Genomic DNA, 24,745 nt, shown 5'->3' with positions numbered 1-24,745 from the left:
TTCACAGCCTATCCTGCCAGGAAAACTGTCTTCCCCGGGGGGTCTTCCCTTCCTGCCCTCTGCCAGCAAGTTTGAAAATAAAACCATCAAACTGGGACAGAAGGGAAGTAGTTTCAAAAATATTCATGGTAAACGTGAGAAAATAGCGTCAATATCTAAATTGGCTCCAGCATATCAGAGTAATTGCATTCATTTCCTCTTTAATTTATAAGGTATGCTGGGGGAAAATTGGGTGATTTTCCACTGCAGACCCCCTTCCCCCCCAGATCTATTAGGCCTTGTCCTTGTCATGTGATCCGGAGCTGTGGAGTGACTGCAAGGATGACGACCTCGCCCCCATGTCACGGGTGACTCCACCCAAACTGCTGTTCCCATGAAAGTGCGCAGACAGTGTTCGGGCCCCACATGACACAGACTGACATCACTCCTGGGGAAAGCACTGACAGCAGAAATCCCAGGGTGATGCAAACCCAGAGCTGAAAGGATCCACATCCAGACATGTTTTTTTTTTCTTTTCTGCCTCAGGCTGAAATCACCTCAGCAACAAATAAGCCAAAACAGTATTCTTTAACGAGGAAAGACGTTCTTCCGATGGAACCCAGGACAGAATGTAAGCAATGACAAGCAGGGCTGCATCTGTGTTTTCTCATCCTGCAGCCTGCTAGGAAAGACAGGTCAACCTGATTAGATAAGGGCTGTGTATGCTGAGGAGCCTGCTGGGGTAATATGCGGCCCCCCATCCTTCTGCAGAGATGTTACGCTCACATGGCACATCAATAAAATGGAAGTGGCTTTGAGAGGCTACAACAATAACCGTTCATGTGGGAAGCTCAAACAGATGTGGAAAATCTTCTCAGAATACAAGATTTTGTTTATCATGTAAAGTCAGAAAAAAAGAATATTTGATGGCGGGAAGAGGCGGTGACGCCTTCTTTGGTTTTCACAGAAGTATCCCCCTTAAGACAGTGGTCACCTTCCTCCTCATAGACGTGTTTGTTTTCACCACAGCTCAAATCTTTGACCTTGACTCACACGGCGAGCCTCGAATCCACAGCTTTAGTTGTGGATTTTGCAGCGTGCAGACGACTGACCCCTCATGGCTACATCAATAAAGTCAGAGCACCATGTGCGTTCTGTTATTCCCTCTCACGCTGCGATGTTTCCTCGCTGCTTTGAAGTTCCCAGCAGCACGACGAGTGCTTAACGCTTCATTTTATGTTTTGAAGGGGAAAAGTTTTGCACATTTCCAGCAGCAACAGCTTCATCCAGACTCACATTTCAAAGGAACGCTCTGCGACTCTTTCGGGAGCTTGTATTTAAGCTGCTGATGTGAGTTTCTGAACAGAAAAATGACTGTTATTGTCAGAAGGAAAGGAGTTTCCCTTTTCTTGATTTGAAACAACAGCATCTGAAATCTTCCTTTTGGAAGCCTGAGCCTGAAAATCTGGTAATATATGAGTCGAGGGCAAGAAAATCCATGAAGATCAAGTGTGTGTTTGGTAAGCATTACGTTCATCAACAGGCAAAACAATGGCGTTAGTCCTTTAAACACAGGCTAACCATGTTATGTATACATGCTCCAACCTAGAGGGGAAGTTTTGCAGGCTGAAGGGGAAAGCACACAAGAAACTAATAAAAATGTTATTCTGTGTTTTCATGTTTACAGGATGTTTACCAAAGTGTGAGGATTTTAGTGGGAAAAAAACTAAAAAGTAAGCCACGACACAAACCAAAAACCTTTTTTTGTGTGTGTGCATGACGCACACTCACAGGGAACTTTTGCTTCCGTATTTTCTTGCAACACTTAAAAATGTCTTATTTTCTGCCCTGCAATAAAATTAATCTTATCAAGAGAGTTTTTCAATTAAAAAATAACTTTAAAGTCCCACTCTGATCTTCTTTTAATCCAAGTGTTCCCTGTGGTCTTTTAATTATGATTGTGCCGTTTTTTTTTTGTTTTTGGCGGGACTGTTAACAGGGAGTGAGCCTTGCTAGCTTACAGCCCCTGAAATCCCCAACCTAACATTACCGGTGCATCAAAATGGGCGAACAATGTTGGAAATAACCAGCCGTACAGTTTTGAGCCAGATACCAGCTCGGGCGAGGAAAAAAAAGACGTACACGGATCTATTTGTCTGCACGTGGATGCATCAGAACGGAGAGGAGCAGGGAGCTTGTGGCGTGCCCATTTTAGTTTTGCACGTGTAGCACCTTCAAGCTTTTTAAAGCTGCATTTATTTTGCTGCTTCTGAGTTACCATGATTTGAATAAAGAAATACTCAGAAACCCAGTTTTAATCTTAATTTTGTTAGTATATGTCCTTCATCATTAGAAAAAAAAAACAATTTTCATTAGAGTTTAAGAAAACATGACTCAGAAATTACTGGTTTAACTGTTTATCTTACTCCAGTGGCAGTTTTTTTTTTTTTGCTTATTTAAAGAAAACCTGCCAGAATGTTTGACTTATTTCAAAGAGACCTGTTTTGTTTTTCTGGGATCCTTGGCTAATGAGAGACATCCCGATTTTACTGTGCAGCTGCTGGCATTAACCTGGTGAAGGGGCGCAGCCTTGTTGGATTAAATTAAAAAACACCCTGTCCTTGTGAGGGAGGAAAGACTACATGATAAAAAGAAATTCCAGTCTAGGTTAATGAAAACAAACACTATGCAGCTTAAACTCTTGATATCACTCCTTTATCATCCTGCTGCAGTCAGCCAGCCACTCTCCCCACCTATGAAAGACTTGTTTTTGGAAGCGTTTTCTTGCAAGCGTCTTGTGTTTTTTCGTTCCCATTGATTAAGACTTCCTCTCTTTAACTGCTGCTTGCCAAACAGGAAGCTAGGAGCACACCGACGGAGTACGTCAGACTATCTAGCTGTTCACTTTCACTTCTTGTACCTCTTTTTCTGCACTGATGACAGACTTTCATGGCAGTTAAGCTCTTAAACTGTGCAAAGGCACACCTGTGCTCCTCAGCCGGCCTCACCTGCCCTGTGCAAACCAAAAGGGACGAGCCGTTCTATGACACATCACAGCAGAAGAGTGTGTTAGAGTCAGCATGTGGTTTTATTCATCACACGACTGCAGGATGACTGTCAGTGCATTTAATATTCAATGAGTCAAAGTTCAAATGCCGCCTGACCTTCAAAAGCTCTGTACATTCATGCCTCTGTTTCTTAAGTTAATAAACAGATACAATAGATATATCTAAAGTTAGCACCAAAACTTACCACATCTATACAGAAAAAAGGCAATATCTTCAACTCTCAGTAGTTCACTGATTGTTGTCCATTTTGAGTAACTCCCAATATTATTGTGTGTTCCACAGGGAAGGGGGGGGGGGGGCTCTGCCCCGTGAAGGTCTGGACGGATGGGCAGAGGGTCACACTGAAGACTCATTGTGGAAGACTTTAGCTTTTATGCTCCTCAGGCTCCACTGAATGGGGGAGTGGGTTTCTGACTGCAAGGCCTCCGAGAACTTGGCGTCATACGACCGGCCCATCTGAGAAGGTCTCTTTATGGAGTTCTGAATGGTCTCCGAGGTGAAGTAATACACAATTGGGTCAAAGCAGCAGTTGGACACAGCGAGGCAGAGAGCGACTGGATAGATGGTTCGGACCACGGACTCTGCGAAGCAGCCCTTTAACGTGTTGGTGCGAACCAGGGAGTAAAACACCAAGTTGACATTGTAGGGGATGAAGCAGAAGCAAAAAATGAAAAGGTGCACAACTATCATGCGCAGGATCTTCTTTTTGTTCATCTCCCCTCCACGACTTATGGCCTGGGGGCGACGCAGCGTCTGTAGAACCATGATGGAGCAACATACGTTGAGTAGCAGAGGGATGAGGAAGCCCACCGTCTCTATAAATATCACTACTTTAGACAGGTGGGACTTCCACTGCTTGGACGAGAAGTTCTCAAAACAGAAAGTGGCGTTTCCATTGCTGTCATTCGTGGTGCTGTTCAGCAAGAATCCAGATGGGAGGCTTCCTGAGAGCACCAGCAGCCACACGGCGACGCACACTATTTTGGCGTTGCGCTTGGTCCTGATTGTCCTCGAGCGAAAAGGATACACGATGGCCAGGAAGCGATCCACGCTGATGCAGGTGAGAAAGAGTATGCTGCCGTACATGTTGGTGTAGAAGAGGGAGACGGACACCTTGCAGAGCAGACCTCCGAAGGGCCAGTTCTGGTTGATGAAGTAGAAGACCCTCAACGGGAGCGTGAAGACGAACAGCAGGTCGGACACCACCAGGTTAATCATGTAGGTGGTGGTCTCGTTCCTCAGCTTGAGGGAGCAGGTGAATATGTAGATAGCCACGACGTTGGTGATGAGTCCGATGACGAAGACGATGCTGAAGATCGTGCTGTACAGCGGGTATTTGAAGGCATCGTTCTTGGTGCAGTTGGGGCTGTTTTCCAGTGAGACATTGTCCATCTGAGGAGTAGTGTTGTACATCATGAGACAAAGAGGCAATGGGGAGAGGGGGTGGGGGGTGGCTTATGTAATGGCTATTTAATGAATGGCCTCCTCGGACAATACCCTCACAAACGAGAAGAAAACAAAACAAAGAGAGAGTCTTATGTCATGAACTCAAGTGTTTCTTTTGGATGTCCATCTCAGACGGGGGCTGCACATGGTGGCTGACTCTCCTGATGTGGTTGGTTTGGGGGGTTGCAGCCCTCCCAGAGGACAGAGATCCAGGCTGAGGCTTCCTCCCCTCCCCCTGCACAGCCTCTCTTAAACAGACTTCACCCCGAGTGATATTGACTTACTTTTAGGTACTCACTCGCTCACTCAGAGGCGCCACTTTTCAACTCACATGGTCCATGTTTGGAGAAAGCTGCTGGCTCCACAGTTCGAATGAGGAGTATACCTTCCTTTCAGGACGGCTGAAAAAGCGCCCACATGGCCAGATTCCTCCTCTTTGTCAAACTGCAGTCTTTTGTTTTAGTCCGCTTCAGATCCAAACCGGCGCAGTTGTCACCAAAAGTCCTGACCACCCACCACCATGCCTCCTCCCAAAAGCAGCGGTAAAGCTTGCAGTTGACCTCCCGGTTCCTGTCTCCATGTGACAATAGGAGAGTCTTTAACAGGTTTTACCCCAGAATCTGCTCCTCTTCTTTTACGTTTAACCGTCCAAATGGGTCCGTCTGGCTCTCCTTCCAGCAGGCTCCTGCACAGCACTCATCACACTCTGAATCTCTGCTTCTCCTTTGTGCCGGTATCACACAGTTTTTGTACTTTGAGTGCAAGGCAGAGCAAAAAAAAAAAACCCTCCCACTCCTCCTCCGAGGCAACTCCTCTTCCTCCTCCTCCTTTGTTTGCTCCTGAACACAAAAACTCCTGCCAACGCTGCTCATGGACTGGAGCACTCCATCTCCAGACGAAGGGAATAATCATTCTTTATGACTTTTCAATGCAATTAAACCAGAATCGTTGTTTCAATAAAAAATAAAATAAAAACAAATGTGAAGGAATCCATTCAATCGTCACATGCTTCCACAGTGGGTGTTTCCCTCTGAATCTGCTTGGAAATGACACATTTTTTGTGTGGAAATTATTTATACTACCTCTCAAATAGAATTAACCACCATGACTGTTAGATTGTTTTGAATAATCCTCCCAAAAAATAGTTTCACTCTGTAAGTGGTGTTTCTTTTTTAAACAAGAAGCTTCAATGTTTTTTTTTGTTTCTTCATATGTTTATGCCTATTTCAATTCTTCCTTTGATGTTGTGCAACATGACAAATCAAAAGAGGGTTTGCCACACTGCTGATAAAGGCAGGACAAAGGTGCTGGAGAAAGGTAGAAGGGAAACTCCAGAACCACTGAGGTGACCACCCACGTGGGTCTGATGGGGGCAGAGGAACACTTCAGTTTTGATTTGATGACTTGTGCCTACGCCAGCTGGTGTCTATAGTTTCCTGCGGGCATCAGGAAAAAAAAAGAACAACATGACAAACAAAATGTGGTGAGGGAACTTTCATTATGTTTGCTAAATGTCAGAGAGAGGAAACTGTCAGTCAGGCGTGTGAAACACATGTCAGCTCAACAGAAATATAATTTAAAAAAAGATGACAAGACACTCTCTACAGCTCCATTACTCCCTAAAATGAGGTGCCATTGGCCTGCTCCCCCGTTCCTCAAGAGAAATGTACGGAAAAAAAAAAAACTTTTTTAAAAAGGCGGGGTTTCTGTTGGTTTTATCTCCATAGCAACCATTTTATGTTTTGGTCTCCTGGGGGTGGCGACACGGTCTCGGGAATTTTCAGAATAATCAGCGAAATTAAACCTTTAGATTTACTAAGCAATAGAGGTTTTTTTTTGGTAACCACGCCCACATTCTTAATATAGTCATATCGTCTGCTATACAATTTTGCTCATCTTGAAACCGAGATTCAAGCACCCCATTTTCATTACATTCCGCTAAATAATGTGTGAACAACATGGAAACCCCACCTCTGCGAGCTCGCCACGCTAAAGCCGTTCAGAATCTACAACTTGTAACTCAAACATTTCTTTCCAAGTAGCTTTCTTATGAGGCTCAAGGAGTTGGGAGGCGATAGATCGAAATCCCTAGGAGGAGTTTAAATTTGTAGCTGATACTAAAGGTTTTTTTTATTTTTTATTTTTTATTAAGAGGCCGGACTCCTGAGGTCAAAGGTCAACAAAAAGAAGGCGCAGAAAGAAAGAAGAATTACTAAAATAAAATGGTCCCTTCAAACCGGTACTCAAGCGGGACATTAAAAAAAATTTCAGATAACAAAAATTGACATCTTAGTTGGATTTTTGAAATATAATCTGAGATTATTTGCCATGGATTTCATTACTTATTCTGTTTGAGAGATTGGACTCAAATGAGGGCGTGGCCTTTTCACTGATAGGCTCCGGAAAAGCGAAACAAAACCGTCAGGTTCTTTTGCCCCACCTGTTTACACAGTGATGTAATCTTGTCAGGAAAGTCACCTGTCGCCCAGACTGCATTTTGGCACAAACAATCTGGCGGTTTAATCTGATCAATAAACCACAACGATTGACACACACTATCTGTCTATAAAGCAGAAGTCACATGACCAACGGCTGAACTGGTTTTTAGGTCACATTTTAATGGGCTCTGCTTTATTATCTCTATATTGTCTAAAACAATATTTATGTTGACCTTTTCTAAAAATAGTCAAACAGGAGAATGCTACGGTGGCCCTGAAGGGCGAATCACATCAAACAAATCACTCAACGCAAAAACTTATTGAAGATCACAATGACAATTTCAAAGCAAAACAAATTAAAAATCAGAAAGAAAGTCAAGCAACATAAATGCAATAAAAAAAAAAAACATAATTTTAAAAAAAGGAAAACAAAACAAAAATTGTTAAATGTTTTTGAAAACAAAAGTAATTTCCAAAAATCAAAATGAAAGGATTATGGGACATCACTGATTGTCATGGTGATATCTTTCTTTAAGCTTCTGACCACAGTCACTGCAAAAGTCCAGTGATTCCTGTTTCTTATTTTGCTTTATTTCTTAACATTTTATTTAGATTTGTAGAATTTTTTTTTGTTTTTCAGAATATATATATTTTTAACGTTTTGGTTTCCAGAATTTTGTTTTGCTTTTTCTAAAATCCAATGGTTTTTTTTGTCAATTATTTATTTTACCATATTTTTGTGATTTTAAATACATTTCTGCATTTGAGTGATTTGTTGATGTGACTGGCACTTCAGGGTCTCCGTAGGAGGCTGCTTGGGCTTTGACAGTCAGCTGCCAATCAAAAGCAAACACACCTTTTTTGAACACAAATTAAGTACAGTAAGAAAGTTTGTAAAATAAATAAATACATAAATAAGCGGTAAATTTGTCAAGACACAAAAATAAAACCGAAAAAAATGTCATCGAAACCAATGTAAAACAATAAGTTAGTCGATCACTTTGTTTCAGACAGAATTGATGTTTTTTGCAGAAAAAGCTGTAACTTTTTATGAAAGAGGCTTCAGTCATGCACGTGTCCTTTGTAAAATCAGCAGCTTTTTTTTGAAAGTTGAACCCTCCAAAACCTCTTGTAGGGGAATGCATTCTTGTTCAGTGAGTAAATTCCTCGTGTGCTGCTCGGCTTTAAGTTTGAAGATTAAATAATTTCCTTCCTATTTTTATAAAAAAAACAACAACACACAATTGAATTTTAGGATGGCCTCAGATGTTTGATATTGGATACAACAATACTTCCCTGACTTTAGAGATTGGGATCATAGGACAAACATAAATTCAAAAAGTACCAAGAAGAGCCAAACAAATGGAGGAAAATCTCACTGGGAATCAAAGAGACACAGAGTGTTTTATGGTCACTGAGACCGTTTGTACGTTTTCTGCAAAATAAACATCAAGGAGGCTGGAGCCAGATGTTTTCAGACAAAAAAAGAGCTGAAAAACCTTTTCACTATTGTCTTTTTCTGGTAAAAAAAAAAAGGTTCCATGCAGCACATAAAAAGAAGATTTTCATGTCCAAGAATGCAGCCACTAAACAAAAGCATGTGGCAGAAATCCCTGGACTGTTAAATTTCTCACAATGGAAGGAAACTGTCTGGCACCCTCAAGGCCAAGACAGCAGAAACAACACTGTTGTGTAAGCTGCAAGTCTGTAAATGACCAATTTAAATTAATGCAAAATGAGTAAAATTATACATGATTTGGTACAGTTAAGGTCCTTTATTATTATTTTTTAAAAGTCCACTTTGAAACCCAAAAGTGATTTGATTTGACCTTTTATTGAACAAAACTTGTTTTTTTTACACAAAACATTACACAAACAGTTTAAAGTTCATATAATATAAATGTTTTTATTGACTTTATACGTTATTTTACACATTAAAAAGATTCCTGCTTTTTCATAAATATTTTCCAACTTCCCTAGAGGCAATCTCATACTCTAAAGACATGACAAAAGTGTGACTAAAACTTGGAAAAGGCCGACATGCGCCTATGCAAAAAAACTACCACTTTAATATTTGTGCTTAATATTCCACGGTTTTTTAAATTACCAACATTTACAGACACTAAGGATGCAAATGTAAGGTTTTAGCTAACAGAATGAGTTTAACAGAACTGTTTGTCTCCAAAGCGTGGGTACAAATTAGAAATTAAGAAATGTTGCTTTTTATAACACACTCAACATGAACTGAAACTCTCCAGGTCTCAACAGGGCTGTCTGAGCACGTACATCAAAAGAGGAAGGATTTTTTTTAGGTTTCAATTTTTAATTTTTGTCCGTCATGATTCAGTTTATTCAAACGTGCGTTTTCTGAAAGTTTTATGGTTTTGTCGTATTAGATTTGACTTTGTGAATATTTTATGGATTTGTTATATTTGGAATTATTTTCAATTAACAGATTTTAATATTTTGTTGTTTTCATTCTTTTTGTGTTTTGTTTTTTCTGATGTGTGGTTGTGAATGCAAGCAGGCTTTCAGGCTGCTTTTGAATTTCTTCAGGGTTATAAAAGCTTCTATTCTATTTCAAGTGAGCTTGCTGTGAGTAAAACTCATAAACTATTTCATTTAGTTAAATTACATATATTAAAAATGTATATATATGAAGCAAAGTTGGAAAAAATAAAACCATAAGTGAAATCTGTTGTTGGTTTTTCAGGCTACAAAAAAAAACATTCTCACCCTCAGAGGCTCAATAATGTTTTAAACTTTACGACTTACAACATGACCTAAAACGGAAATAAAACCAAAAGTAGGTTGGACTTTCGCACTTTTGATTTGGCAACATTTTACCGAAAGAGAAACAGTAAAACAGTAAAAAAAAAGTAGTCCAATAATAGTTTGTTTTTTTGTTTTCGGGTTTAGAAATGTCCTCCACAGAGGATACATTTGCAATGCTGGTAGTCAGGAGAATACACAATTCTTCAAACCGAAAATATCATACACTTAAGTTTGGGCTGCACGGTGGCGCAGTGGTTAGCGCTCTCGCCTCACAGCAAGAAGGCCCCCGGTTCTAGTGAACCAGAACATCAATGGGGGACCTTTCTGTGTGGAGTTTGCATGTTCTCCCTGTGCATGCGTGGGTTTTCTCCGGGGTCTCTGGCTTCCTCCCACCATCCAAAAACATGCTTCATAGGTTAATTGGCAACTCTAAATTGTGTGTGATTGTGGACAGTCTACCCTTCGACAGACAAGCAACCTGTCCAGGATGTCCCCAGCCTTCACCAACAAGTGGCCGGGATAGGCTCCGGCAGCCCCGTGACCCCGAAAGGGATTAAACGGAATAGAAAATGAATGAATGAATGAAAGTTTAAAATAGGATCTCATTAATTAATGCAAACAGATGTTTTCCTCTGCAGAGGATAAAGTCCGACAAGTTCTATGAAACTGTTGTTCCATGCAGTAAATGTACACATGCAAGCACACACATGTTCTAAGGTAGTATTAATTAAAAGCAGTATGAAGATGGAAACACACGAGAGCACATCAAAAACGTTCTAATGACCCATGTTCATAATGAAAAAGGTTTGGTACCTTTTTTTTTTGTTTTTTCTTTAAGAATTAACCAACATTTCTCAAAATTGGGCTGCCATAGTGCAGAGGTGGAGCGGTCAACCTTTGATTGGAACATCGCAGGTTTGGTTCCCGCCTGCGGAGCCGCTATCAGTGTGTGAATGGGACTGCGACTGTGAAGTAGCCTTCTTAGAAGTGCTAAATAAGTATATGCCATTTAGCATGTTTTTGACTTTCACGTACATTTAAAAACAAAAACCAATATACTGATTGTTTCATTTGTTGGTTTAAAAGCACTGAACTAAAAGAAAGAAACAAAAAATTAAGAAAAATCTGATTTTTTTTCTCCCACATTTTAACATTTAACATTCTAGATTATTATGATCCAGATCAGTGCAGATCAAAATTTTGAGAGCAGTAAATGAAATTCTGATTTAAAAAAAAATGTATTATTCTTAAATGTAATATTTTGACAAGAATGGTCAGCTAATATCTTCCTACGAGATTGACAGACACAACAACAAATGGGGTTTATGGTTTTAGAAGTACTTTAAAGTTCTAAGAGGATAAAGCTGGTGCAGTAATGAAACTGTCTATTTTAAAACTCTTGTGTTTATTTTCATTTATGTTTGAAATAATGAACACTGTGACCCCGAAAGGGATAACATGGTAGAAAATGAATGAATGAATGAATGAATAAAGAACACTGAATTGAATTGAATTCACAACGATTTAAATGAAGAAATATTCAGAAATGCAGTTTTGAGCTTCATTTTCTTTATCTATGTCCTTTCTCATCAGAAATTTGCTACAAGAACATGTTAAAAACACCAAAAATACAGTTGAACTGTTTTTGTCACAGGTGTGGAAAAGTCATCACATAATTGACCTGAGTTCTCCAACAGCAGGTGGAATTGAAGCAGCAAATCATCTATCAACCTCAGAAGACCTGGTTGGCGGGGAATATTGACAGTCTTGAGGTAACTGCACTTTATCAGCTTTACTTAACTAGTCTTTAATCTTAAACCAACAACACAGAGGCTTATGCTTTATTTTAAAGCGTAATTTGACCAAAAAACTTCCTATAAAACAGGCATCTTTTTACATTGTGAATACAGTAGGGGGCTGAGAGCACTAAATTAAATAAATCCACTCCCTCTACCTGCACTTAAGCCCACTCCACTTGAGCATTTCCATTTTCCGGCACTTCACATCTTAGCCACTCCGCAGCACTCCAAAGGGAAATGCTGGACTTTTTTTTTTCTGCACAGCACTTTCTGCTACAGAGCCTGTTCATCCCATGAATGGGGCCTGACCGTGCAAATAATTCAGGATTTAAAACTCACTGACAGCAGGATGATGTGGTGGGGGGCCAGGTGTTGTTGGCGGCTGCAAGGACTTCTTCGTCACGCACGGCCATTCCACTTGGATCTGATATGCGCAGCAATTTCGTTACTTTGATCAGCTCTGCTTTGGCCTGCCAGTCTGAAGCAATGACAACTTCAGCTCTGAGGTGCAATGACATTTATGCTTTGCAGAAGATACTGAGAAAATGGACTTGCATGTGTCAATAATTTTTTGCATCTATAGAGTTGCAGGATGGTGCAACTCACACTTGATTATTTATGCATATTCTAACAGAAGCTTCTGCTTTTATGAACTTGCATGTTTTTTTTTGTACTTGTAAATGTTTGTTTTGTGTTATCTGATGTTTTAGGACGTAAACAGGTGCTAACAACATAGAGGTGAGAGCAGAAGCCTCTGAAAGCTCACTCGGGGAAGCGCACAGGCACGCATGTGAAACTACAGGCCTTGTTTGCAGGAAGCAAGGACAGCTTGTCACACGCAAAGCTCGAAGCACTGTTGCACTACAGAAGCTCAATCTGGCCACTTCCTACATGTATCACTACAATGATGACATGCTCTAGAAAAGTCTGCATTCAACTCAGAAAATATCAAGTTTTTCTTACATATTTGAAAGAAATGCATGGCTTTTTGGAGCAAATCAAACATAAATGCATAAATTCTCTTTCAAAAAATTGTTGATCAAATCTGTGAAAAAATTCAGTCAAGTTTACTGCCCCCTGGTGGCTACATTTTGTATTACACTACCAGTGTTCAACCACTCCAGTGAAAACAGCATTTTTTAACATGTTTTTGTGGCAATGTGACATAAAGAAAATTATGCTCAAAATCTCTGAGTATTTCATTATTAAAACCATTGTGAATCAGGAGCAGACATAAAAGTTCGAAAGGAGCGGCAAATTTGTGACACAGAAAATACAATGAGCGCCCCATCGTAGACGACTACACTTCTCTCTCGTCTGAGATGACACCCGACTCAAAACTGTACGGCTGGATCTCTCCAGTATTGCTCGCCAACTTTTGCTGCGCCGGTAATTTGGGTTGGGGGATTGTGAGGGGTTCTAGCAGGAGAGAGTGTAAACAGAGAGCTCTCGGCAACGAAGAGGAGAAGGGGGGGTGGGGTTGCCCAGTGCCAACAGTCCCGCCCACAACACAGAGGTGAATTTCTAATGAACTACTGTCGCTCTGCAGAAACTATGTCCTAGAAAATGATACAGATTTTTAGATTTTGTCTAAAAAGGGCATCATCATAATTAAAAGATGACTGGGAAGAATAAATAGATCAAAACATGATCAGAGTGGGCTTTAAAAGAAAAGAAAAAAAGTTAAATTGTCAAGGATTTATTTAAGTTTATGCAAATGAAATGTCAAACACTCCAGGCATTGTCAGCAAACAAAATAAAATAGACATTTTTCGATGATTTATTGGAAGGTTCTATAGATTGATGTTCCTCTCGGCTCAGACTAACTATGCAACAGAATGAATGCAGTTTGTTGAAAATGACGTTAAGCAAACACCACTTTATTACCAGAAGGTGCCATCAGGAACAGGTTTTGACAAAAAAAAGACCTGAAAGCAGCCATTGAGTTACAAAAAAAAGGTGTAAACATACCAAAGGAAGTAACTTTATTGCAAAACCAAATAAGAAAAAAATCCCCAAAGGAGTTGACACATCTGTGGGAGTCAGGCTGTTTTCACACGGCCAGTGCTTTCAAGACAGTCAAATTTATCTTTCAATATCATGTCCTTGGTTTTTTTTTCCTAACAGTACGAGCATTAGTCAAGATGAATTTTAAACACCAACCAAGTGTTTGGACAACCACATGATCACAGCTGTGTAAAAAGATAAGACGGCATAAGAATCAGATATAAATGACTTGACATGCAAAACAGAGGTGCCAGATGTTTATGCAGCTGTTCTGCAGCGAGGAAACAAATGGCCTGATCATTACGCATTCATGTTTCAGCAGAAGACACCACCTGACTGCCAGCTAAGCTGTGATGTGCTACGTGTGCCAAACGGACTGTAAACCGGTAATCATATCTTTCTTGTTAAACATTTTCTTCACGTTAATGTAAAAAAAAAAAAAAAAAAAAAAGCCAATGTGCAAATCAGTATACACGCTCAAAGATACCTTTGATAAGGCGGTATCAGCAAACATTTAGGATATAAAAGAAGCACAATGTGAGGGGTTCATTGCTGAGTTTGCATGAGTGACAGGCGGATGTTCAGGGCTTTTTCTTTTTTCTTTTAATCACACTAGAATCCACGGTTGCCACAGTTTTAGATGAAGCTCCGTCCGGCATCCCCACACCCTTTTGTGCGTCTTCTGAAGGTGACCAAAACAAAACCGAGTATGCCGTCCACGTCTTTGGGCCCCCGTCAGGTGGGGCTTCACCCTCTCCGCTTGAGCTTGAACAACGTCTCCAGCAGACGCATGGGAGTAACAGTCAGCCTCTTTAGTGTCTCCACAGACCTGTCTGGCTTTGGTCAGTGGTCCTACGTGACGGGATCAAACCTCTTCAGTCCTCTAGTCAGTTTTTGAAGGCCCCATAGCGACTGGCTTTACTAATGAAGTTCTTGAGCAGGTCATGATCCATGTCTGCAAAGGCCTGGGTCTGCGTGACAGCTGTTAGGTGGTTGACACAAAACTTGAAGCAGAACTCCTCCAGGTCCTAAAAATGAAGAGGGCTGTCTGTTGAGTGCTGAGGGGTACAACTGGCTAGCCACCGTGCAGTGCAGGCCCCCCCGCCATCGAGGAGCTCGACTGTGTGTCAGAGGTTAGGAGCTTACCCTGGCCTCATACTTGACGGCAGCGGAAAGGAGAGTGATGGCGTTCTCCTCGGAGATTCCCCTCTTTATGGTCTCCTGGCAGAGCCTCTTCAGCCTGCTCTCCCTGTAGAACGTGGCCAGATCCAGCAGTCCTGGAAAGAAAAAAACCCAGACACGTTAACACCCCTCTGTTGATTCGTTTACACCCTCTGCTTCTCTATTGAGTACACTTTACCAATAGCGTCCTCTGGTGGCAGGTTGATGGTGTCTGTGTAAAGATACTCCAGAAAGGCTCTGTACACCAGGTATGAGAATTGCTGAATTTCAATGGCGTCTTCGTCCGTTTCATTCAACAGCGTTCGGAAGTGCTCGCACCTGGAGAGAGGGGGTTAAAAAAAACACAAGGTAGGAGCTGAAAATCTGCATTTACGACAAACCGCAAAAAAACAGAAAGTCTGCTTCTCAAAGCCTGTGTTAAGCCTGCAGACAGACAATTAGAAAGCAGTAGTAGACTTTTTTCCAATTTAGATTTAAATCCTTTTCCTTCAACCAGACACACACAAAAAAGATCAAAGATTTTAACCACTAAAAAAGTCAAATATGTGTTCCAACATCCCTCCTTTATGAAAATCTGCAGTTTGACGCTCATTCTCAGTTTAACACTCCAGAAATCTCTCCTAACAAACACGCTCACCCCCTCAGTGCAAAGAATCGGAGTATCAAATCGATCATTGCAGTTCTAAATATCAATATATTATGCCTCTGGCAGCAAATTTAAAACATTTTTTGTGTTAAAAGGCTAATTAGAACATTTTACATAATTTACACACTGCAGTAATACTAAAATAAATACTGTATTTTTTTTTCTTCCTAGTGCTTAAAGACCCACTCTGATGAAAATTGTGTATTTGCCATATGGCTTGCCACTTTTGTTTTGGTTTAAGGGGCTGTAAGGTAGCAGGAGAGCGTGATAACAGATGGGTGACAGGAAGGTGAAAAAGGGACATGGTTGATCTGCACCAACATTCAACTCACAGGTGGTTTTCTAATGAACTCCTGCTGCTCTGTGTCCTAGAAAACGACACATATTGTTTTTTTTTTAGTTGAGTTAAAAACGGCATAGTCGTAATTAAATCTAAATATGATTGAGTGGATCTCTAAAGTTTTTTTAATTTTTTTACTCATTTTCATTTTATCCTTCAAAATAATTTCAACTTCATCCATTTTTAGGCTTCATTTTTATTTTATTAAAAAAAATCTATTGGAGATTTTCTTTGTTTATAGATGCCAAAAGCTACTTCATAGAGTTCAATATATGTAAATACAGCACTGCTGTTCTTTACTATTATTTCTTTTTCTCTTAAATTACTGATATTTCAGTTATGTAAGTAACGAAGCAGAAGTTCTTCAGCGCTGCGCGTTTGTGTGAAGGTTTGCACTGAGGTTGACCGTGCAGACAGCCTGGCTCCTTCCTCCTGACGGTGCAAAAGAGCAAGGAACTGGAATGCAGATGATCGGCGCTTGAGCGTGGTTATAAAAAGCAGCACGGGAAACAATAGACGGCTCTCTGCTATGCGACGCCCAACAGGAAACGCTGCGGAGCAGGTTAAGTTTAACCGAAGAAAAAACCCTGGGGATTAACTCTCAAATAGAGGACTATTGATGGATGAAATGATGGTATCGCTTTTCAAAGTTTCTATATCTAAAAATGCGGAATTGAGAAAGGGCAACGAGGGTTCCTCTTCCCCTAAAAGCCCCAGTGTGGTTTAGATGTAATTATCACTGATCCAGAAAATCTCTGAATGTGGGAGAAAACAATGAGAATCATGTGACCAAAGCAAAAGACTGGAGGAGTAAAATGTGAAGAGATGCTGCATGACAAGTAGAACATCAAGAAACCATTCATTTCATTCTGGCCTAAGGAGCGGTGCGTTTACAAATACATGACCAAAAAAAACCCAGTATGTCTGTTTACACCCAAGAACCTCTCACCAGTCTGAGTTTTTCTGACACAAAAAGCTGTAGCTTACATGAAAATGTCCTTATTTGTAGCTTTATAACTAGGGCCATTTACATACGTTGACCTTTCCTCACCTGATCTTCAGCAGGGCTTTGTGAACGTGGATGCATTTTCCATCCACTAAAAACTTCAGATCGGAGATCTCCGGACTGTCAAACTCCTTCTTCAAAGACTGGGCAACTGTCAAATAGTCGTCACCGTCTTGTAAAAGAACACAAAAACCAAAGTTTAATTTCAGAAACAGCAAAAAATAACACAGTGCTAATTTATGTCTTAAATTAACTACTAAAAAAATTAAATATAGCCGACCCACTTCCCCAGAAATATGGAAATTATTTAAATTATTTGAGTCACATTCTCCTACAGTAGATGTTATAAGTTTAGTTAAAGAGGAGAGCATTTTTTTTAAATAGCATGTCTGTAAAATGAATGAATAAAAAGAAAAATCTATAAAATTGTTTGTGGTTAAAGTTGTGTTTTTATTTATAACTGAAATCAACTTTTTTGCCAAATATATAAAGTTTGTAACATTTTCTTGTTCCATTTTTTTCATGATGGATTACATATATACCGTAAGGAAAATTAAGCTTAAAATTGCCTTTGTGAGTATTTTTTTTTTTTTATTCAAATCATTTTTGAATCAGGAGCAGGCAGCCGAAAATACGCTGGGTGGGCCGGTGTACGGTTCGGGGTTGTGAGGGGCTGTAAGCAAGCGGGAGAGCGTCTGAACAGACGGATGATGGGAGGAAGACAGGGTTGTTCCGCGTCAACTGTCCCTCTCACAACCCAGAGGGGATTTTCTAAAGAACTCCTGCTGCTCTGCAGAAACTATGTCCTAGAAAACGACACAGTTTTTTTTTATTTTGGCTAAAAGCGGCATAATCGTAATCAAAACTGGAAATGCTTTGAAATTAGTTCAAAAGATGGTCGGAGTGGGAGTTATTTAAGAAACTTTTTTTATTTTAACGTCATTAGCTTAATCAATCAGGGGTAAAGAACAAGCAGAGCTGACCCGAGTTCAAACAAACTTGTTTGACAGAAAGGAAAACCCTATTTCCTGTTTGTCTTTCACAACCACTTCCAGGAATTTGCGTCCAAGACTAGCACATGTTGCTACTGTATAACTACTGTGTCTCTAACAGGTCAAAGTGTAAATAGAACAATGGCCACAATTTGAAGAGTTTAATAACCTTTAATTATGGAGAAGAGCTGACCTGAGAGACCCCTTTTCTTCCTACAGCTCTCTTACCGACTGACAGGAGGTGCCACGTCACCGCTGGAGTGGCAAAGCAGGCAAACACGTCATCTGTGCTGCTGAAGTGGGTGAGGTGTGGGCTGGACACCGCCTGACCGCGACACTGCCCCCACATCAGGACCTGTCCGCTCTGCGTCTTAGCGGCTGACGTGTGGCTGGTGTGACACGCAGCCACCTCCACCATCCTGGAGCAGAAACACACAGTTCAAGAACACATAACAGTCGTCACAGACATTTAAAACTGCTAACAAGAAAAATAAAAGACAACCACCTAATTACGTTTACTTTGGAGTTCATAAAACTTTCTTTATTTTAAAAATAGAAAATGCATCCTCTCAGTTTAAGCTTTTAGTTTATTGGACTCGTGGTAGAGAGTTCTCCTAAAAGTTGAGAAGTTGTGAATTTGAACCCACGGTTGGTTGGTACATCCCAGCCTAAAAACCTACCGGAAGGGGGGTTAAACCACCAAACAGTTGGCTGTGACGGCAGCTGCCCACTCACACAGGAGGGCTTTAAACAAAACATCTCAAACTACTGATCAGATATGGAGGATTATGGATGGATTTGCAGATAAATGTTCACCAGAACAAACATATTTCACTAAAAAAAAAACAATAAATTAGGGACAATTGAGAGACAGTGACTGAGATGAACTACAAGCTATTATTCAGAAGCATACAGGTTGAGGTTAACTAACTAGAAGCAGATTTGCTCTGCTTTTGTGTTACTTTTTGTACAAAGAGCACAGAATTAAACATAAGGCGGATTTTGGGGTTTTCCAGGCTTGTGGTGGGTCGTAGAGAGGAGCAGCTGCCTCCTAAGGGGAGCACAGGTGTGCCTTGAAGCTCGTGACTGCCTCAGGTGATGTCATAAAAATGGACGTGCATGTGGTACGTGTACCGTTAAGTATTTGTAATCCAAGTTGCACACACTTATGATGTACAGGTTACGCTGTCGCACACCGTCCTACGCTGTCGCACACCGTCCTCACGCCACACTAGTCAATAGTGAATGGGCTGGGCCCTTACCGACTCCGCCCAAATGGCGCATGCACTGGGTGTGTACGTGATACGAAAGTGCCCGTAGGACGCTCTCACAAACTACCCTCCGATTGTCTAATTTCCTAAATTCCAACTGTCAGGCTGCACCGCAAGGAGCACGCATGTATCGCGTGAACAGCACAAACAGGCTCCGTGGACAGTGGGCAGGGTTTGGGAGAGTTACAAAATGAAAATTACGTATCCCTGCGACCCGGCTGCCCCTCACACTGACTTACCCTTGCGTGTTGTTTAAATGTTCGCTATGACCCGCAGCATAAAGAAAAAAAAGTGCATGATCATTTTCAGTCTATGGGCTCCTCCTTGATATTTGGTACAGGTTATCTGCGTACAGGTTTGCCTATTTTTCACTGCCAGACAGCCCGTATCCGTCCGTAAGGGCAGTTTTGACTGAAAGGCATCTTTCTACTGACAGACCCCCTCAAACTAGGCTGTCTAACAAACCCCTCCCACTAAATACTTGATATCATCGTTGCTGTTTTTGATTCATCATAATATAGAAATCCTTCAAGCCTTAAATGGGCGTACTTCATTTTCCAACACTGCATACCCCTCCCTCCAAAAAAGTTGAAGCAAAACTCTAACCTCTCCTTGTCCGTGTTTATAAGCGTCGGAAGAGCTTGGTTGCTTTTATTGCCGGTCCCCAACTGTCCGTACGAGTTGGCTCCCCAGGCGTAAACGAAGCCTTCGTCGGTAAGCGCCAGTGTGTGTGCGTATCCACACGCTACCTACAGCAGAAAAGAACAACACCTCTAAGGGGGGGAACAGGAAAATACATGAGAAGAGATTCGGAGGTCTCTTAAGAGTTTTTACCTGAACTACATTGACACCCTGGAGAGCGGCAATTCTGCACGGGGTCTGCTGGTTTCCATTGTTGCCTAAACCCAATTGGCCATTGCAGTTGTAGCCCCAACCATAGATCTAAAAACAAACAAAAAAAACATTTTTTTGTTCATATACATTTTGGCGACAACTATTCAAGTTGATGACAATTCTACCAATTATGTTTAGTGATTCTTTTGAACAGTTTTAATGCTGTAAGCTTTAAATAACCAGCAATTTGTTTGACATTTAGTTTGTGTTAAAGCACTTTTTAAATAAACAGCTATATATTTATTTAAGCAGCAATTATATCCCCTTTACTTTTGGGGGCTTTAAAAAAATAGGATTAATTATTCATTCAAGCTCTATTGGTAGACCTAAACCAACATTTAGTCTTAACCTTAAGTGCCTTTAGATTGTGGGCAAGCGTGTCAGCATGGAATTTATTAATTTATGTTTTGTGGCGCTAGGAACTAAATGTCTAGGCTTTTTTTTAAATGTTTCTTTTAAATCTTTACCAATTTTTGCATACAACAAATAAAATATAATCAGGTGCCAATAAACAGTGTTATCATGTACCTGTTTTCTCGAAGGAGGCTGAGTATGAGTGCTTTAGGAGAACTCTACTACTGCATGGTGGATTCTCTTTAACTGAACCCTTCAAGCTTTGAAACTTCCTCAGCTAAATATTAAGGAATGCTTCAGAGCTTCAAGAGGCTTCATCTCCTCATCATTAATGCTGTTTCTGTGTCACCGTCTGTTTGTCTGTACAAAACTAGCAAGCATGCTAGTAGTACAATAATGGTAAAAATGTCAGAAAAATGCTTATTTTAACAGTAGCCTTTGATAATACGTGTCAACTATTTAAGGTATAAACTGTTGCAGCCTAACGTAAATTTGTACAGAGAGGTCCTGAACTAAAGAGTAAAAGATTGTTAAACTATTGTAGAACATTTTCAGGATGGTTGGTTTTCATACAGTACCTCCCCATTGTCTAGTACAGCCATAGAGCAGAGCTGACCACAGCCTACATTGACCACCACTTTGCTCTGCAGGCAGCTGCTGACCCGGCGCGGTGTTGGCTGATTGGCAGTGGACCCAGAACCCACTTGGCCCGAGTTGTTGTAGCCCCATGCGAACACCTGAGCACCAATAGGTTCTATGAAATGCACAGGTTAAGCAAAAACTAGAAAAAATGACTTGTTGAGAGGCCTGACCAACCTCCCCGTCGGCGGTGAGGGCGATGGTGTGATGGGAACCGCAGGCTACCTCTGTCACTCTTTTGCCAAGGAGGTTGGTGGACACCAAAGCAGGAGTTAGCCCATGGTTAGTGGTCCCGTTGCCCAGTTGGCTGTATCCATTATGGCCCCAGGCAAACACCTCTCCATCTATAGAGGAGCAGATCCACACTCAGTTGTGCTTTTATGTGGCTTTCAAAAATAAATAGTTGACGTTTCATTTACACCGAATATGTAATATGCTTAATGGATTTTTATTTCTCTGCCTCTTGAGAAAACCCCCCCTGTGGCTTTTTTTACAACCAATATATTCAGATTGAGTACCTGCAGTTGCGATAACCACATGTGGTCCTGTCCCATAGCTTAGGGACACAATCTTCTTCCCACACAAAACATCAATCCTGCGTGGCTCGATGGTGCTTTGAAGGTCTCCCAGACCCAAACAGCCACTGCAGTTGGTGCCTAAAGCAAAGACCTGTGAACACAGATCAACACAGCTCAAGTACAACTGATGCTACTGAATGAAACATCAACTGTACGTGGATAAAATCCCTGGAACCTCCTTTAAAGTCAAGTGTTCCTATGTTCCCATGATTATGCCTTTTATAGCCAAAAATGTAAACATTTGTGTTATTTTTATAGGAAATATTTTGTGCAGTAGTTCATTACAAATTCCCCTCTGATTTGTGGGAGGGAACTGTTGGCGCAAAGCAACCCCGCCCCACTTCCTCTCCCCATTGCTGAGAGCTCAGAGCAGAGGACCTTGGGTATTTTCTACATCACAAATAGGCTCTTTTGTCTGCTCCTGATTCACGACAATTTGAATCAAGAAATACTCTGAATTGGATTTTTAAGCTCAATTTTTTTTTTATCACTACCATCATCGGAAACCAACGACCAAAAACATAACTTTCATTTGATGGATCTTTAAAAAACACTTCAATTTGACCTTTTTATCCTCAAAGTGTTGATCAACTTAGACTTTTTTCCCCCTTAAAATTCAAGCCTTTCGTCAAATTTCTTTAATGACTTTATTTATAATCTCTTATTTCAACACATTTATGACATTCTGGATAGGAACAATGTATTAAATGGTAAAAAGAAATCTTCCCAAAACAACATTCTACTGAAATATAACAAATAAATGTTGCAGTTGCTTAAAGATTTGCTAAAAATGGCTTTCATATTCCCCACACAATTGCACAAAAGCACAATCAGATGGATAACTAAGATGGCATGAACACATCAAGTAGTTCGGCCCCTTTGCACTGAATAAAAATAGAAGTTGCTCGGGTATTAGGCCGATATGGCTAAAGATAGCCTCATTCTATCTGCTTATCTCTGTGCTGTGAACTCTCATTATATCACCTGAGACTGGGAAGCCTGAAGCATTCGTTTTATTAAAGTCTCAACACGAACTGATCAAATAAAAGAGTATCAACACTTTGAAGGCTGGTCGCACACCTCCATTCAAACCAGCTGATTAAGGCTGTCCTGCTTAAAGCCCAAAGGTTACCTCATCGTTAACGGTGACATAAAGAGCTTCGTTAGCAGCACTGCCAAAGACACAAGCTTGCCGGATAAGCCGTAGCTCCTCTGGAGGAAGGAGTGCAAACACAGGCCACTTCCCCACGTCCAGCATAATACTCAGCTAAGAAGAGAGAAGAAAACACAATTAAACCAAAACCACAGTAAGCTGGGGAAAGTGTTGAAGAATAGCACATGACAACAGTGTGCGGAGCTTCCAAATGTGTATTGTGGTTTATTTCTATCACATAAATCCACATATTAGGTATTAACTTGAAAATTTGACACAAAACTTGGATCAGGGAAGGCCAATAACAGAAAAGTCACAACTTTTCATTTTTTGACTCTTAACAAACTTCCATCATGATATAAAAACGTAAGAGGTTCACTTAGATCTGAAAAACGAATGTAATATGTCAATATTTTGTTTATTTTGTTGCAGTCAGTCCCAAACTATCCATTGTGTTATGTCTGTAGCAGACAAAAACAGACCGTTTTTGATCAATCAGAACCAAAAAGCGGATTCAAATGTGTTGGAGTGCACGTCCAGCAATATTTTTTAACATTTTACATCTAAGAAGCTTTGAGGAATTTCTATTTTATTAGAATATTTTGATTTCACAATGTTTACACTTCATTTCTGCTCTAATTTGGTTAAAAAAAACAAAACAAGAAAACTGTTCTATGCACACAAACAAGTCCCTGGTATTTTTGTTTTTAAAATTCATAACATTTATTTTGTTGATTAAACAAAAAAACAGCTCGACACATTAGCATATCTCATTTTAATACTTACTTTTAAAGGCAAGGTCTCACAACCAAAATACTAAAATATTTAAATTTAAGCTCACAAGTGTATAATTTGATTCAAAATGCCACAAAACCCCAAGAACTATTGCTGAATTGTTCACGTTTCCCTTTTAAAACTTTTTTTTTGGGCTGTTTGGCAACATTTTTCACATAATTGTGACCAAACAGAAACAAATGACAAACTTTCATTACATTATGCTGAATTTTAAAGTTCTTACACTAAAATCTGAAAGAAAAACTTTTAAATGTTCCTTTTGATTTAAGAAAAAGTCACATGTATTGTTTTTTTTAACTCAATTTTTGTTTTTGTAATAAAACTTTGACCAAATCCAAGCTTATGTGTATATATAATAAAATCTACAAGCTCACATTAAAGAATAAAAAAATCAACACGTACCAATCTATTCAGTCTGCAATTTAGTGTGTTTTCATGCAACTTTTAATACATTATAGTAAAAAACAAACAAAAAAAACACTGTATGCCCCCTTGCTTTAACCTCACCCACTTCAGATTGAAATAATAATATAAATTCTGCACCGTTTTCTACTACCTTAGACTGGATATAAGAGACATGCAAATATAGGTCGAACTAGCGTTTGCCTATGTTTTATTAAACTCCAGAGGTATGCAAAATCTAATGTTGTAAATGAAACTAACTCCTGCTGTCACCTGGCTGGGCGACGATGATAGGAAGTTGCAGTAGTTAGTTAGCATGATGAACTCCTTCCTAAACTATCGCTTCCAGTCCAAACAATTCAGTTATTTTTAGTTTTATAAATCTAACTCACACCGCCTACAACCTAAACAAATATGTATTAAAAAATCTGAAGTCTACTTAAAACAAACGAAAAACAATGTACAGGTGATTAGCGTAAGACAGGACAGCTAATAGCTCAAACTGTTGACGTTACCTTGTTGTTGTTGTCCAAGCTGGAGCTCCGTCTGTAATGGTCTTTTTACTATTTAATAGTAATCAATAAAACATTTTTTTTTTTTTTTTTTACAAAAAGGACATCTGCAGCGGGACATTGGTCGGGTAGCTTTGCTTGTACCTTGCAGGAGCTAGCTTTGAAGGCTACATCACGGCTTGGGAAAAAAAAACACACACAAACGTCAGTTCACTTCCCATTGCCGGATGGTGCGTTTACGAAAGTAGGAATTTTTAGAAATTCAGGGCTAATGTGGTGAACTGCAAGCACATTTGAAGTTTTGAAATAACGAGTCGGACATATTTAACGAAATCCAGTAATAGTTTGTGCTTAAAAAATTACGATCTTCATTTTATTCATAAAAATGGTTTGTCTTCAGAAACAATATAAAAAAGACAAATTAATTGTCTGCAGTTGCTCAGTTTGGTCCAGACTATTTCAAAAAGGC

The 24,745-nt window shown here is 40.1% G+C and overlaps 2 protein-coding genes and 1 long non-coding RNA gene across 3 annotated transcripts; 1 reads left to right on the top strand and 2 right to left on the bottom strand.

Moving 5' to 3' along the window:
* Positions 1–3,048: 3,048 nt before the first annotated feature.
* lpar6 (lysophosphatidic acid receptor 6) lies at positions 3,049–4,799 on the bottom strand. The gene has a single exon (NM_001309006.1). It carries the CDS (start codon positions 4,461–4,463, stop codon positions 3,384–3,386), a length of 1,080 nt encoding a protein of 359 aa, NP_001295935.1. The 5' UTR covers positions 4,464–4,799; the 3' UTR covers positions 3,049–3,383.
* A 6,485-nt stretch (positions 4,800–11,284) lies between these two features.
* Positions 11,285–12,686, top strand: LOC110016152. Its single transcript, XR_002874469.1, has 2 exons — positions 11,285–12,011; positions 12,216–12,686. It is a non-coding gene; the product is annotated as an uncharacterized LOC110016152 (long non-coding RNA).
* A 667-nt stretch (positions 12,687–13,353) lies between these two features.
* Positions 13,354–24,619, bottom strand: rcbtb2 (RCC1 and BTB domain containing protein 2). Its single transcript, XM_004075287.4, has 12 exons — positions 24,280–24,619; positions 22,547–22,681; positions 21,355–21,505; positions 21,014–21,180; positions 20,776–20,934; positions 19,784–19,891; positions 19,556–19,698; positions 17,907–18,097; positions 16,732–16,858; positions 14,873–15,012; positions 14,659–14,789; positions 13,354–14,540 (listed from the first exon to the last, which is right to left on the bottom strand). Exons 2-12 carry the CDS (start codon positions 22,670–22,672, stop codon positions 14,400–14,402), a joined length of 1,584 nt encoding a protein of 527 aa, XP_004075335.1. The 5' UTR covers positions 22,673–22,681; positions 24,280–24,619; the 3' UTR covers positions 13,354–14,399.
* Positions 24,620–24,745: the final 126 nt, after the last annotated feature.

The sequence above is a fragment of the Oryzias latipes genome, chromosome 13 (assembly GCF_002234675.1).
Source record: "Oryzias latipes chromosome 13, ASM223467v1".
Taxonomy (NCBI): domain Eukaryota; kingdom Metazoa; phylum Chordata; class Actinopteri; order Beloniformes; family Adrianichthyidae; genus Oryzias; species Oryzias latipes.
This window is presented reverse-complemented; position numbering and strand designations above follow the sequence as displayed.

Coding starts and splice junctions, on each gene's coding strand:
- lpar6 (NM_001309006.1), bottom strand. CDS start 4,463: ATGATGTACAACACTACTCCTCAGATGGACAATGTCTCACTGGAAAAC.
- rcbtb2 (XM_004075287.4), bottom strand. CDS start 22,672: ATGCTGGACGTGGGGAAGTGGCCTGTGTTTGCACTCCTTCCTCCAGAG. Junction 15,013..16,731: donor AAAGCCCTGCTGAAGATCAG/GTGAGGAAAGGT, acceptor CCCTCTCTCCAG/GTGCGAGCACTTCCGAACGC. Junction 14,790..14,872: donor GCCACCAGAGGACGCTATTG/GTAAAGTGTACT, acceptor TTTTCTTTCCAG/GACTGCTGGATCTGGCCACG.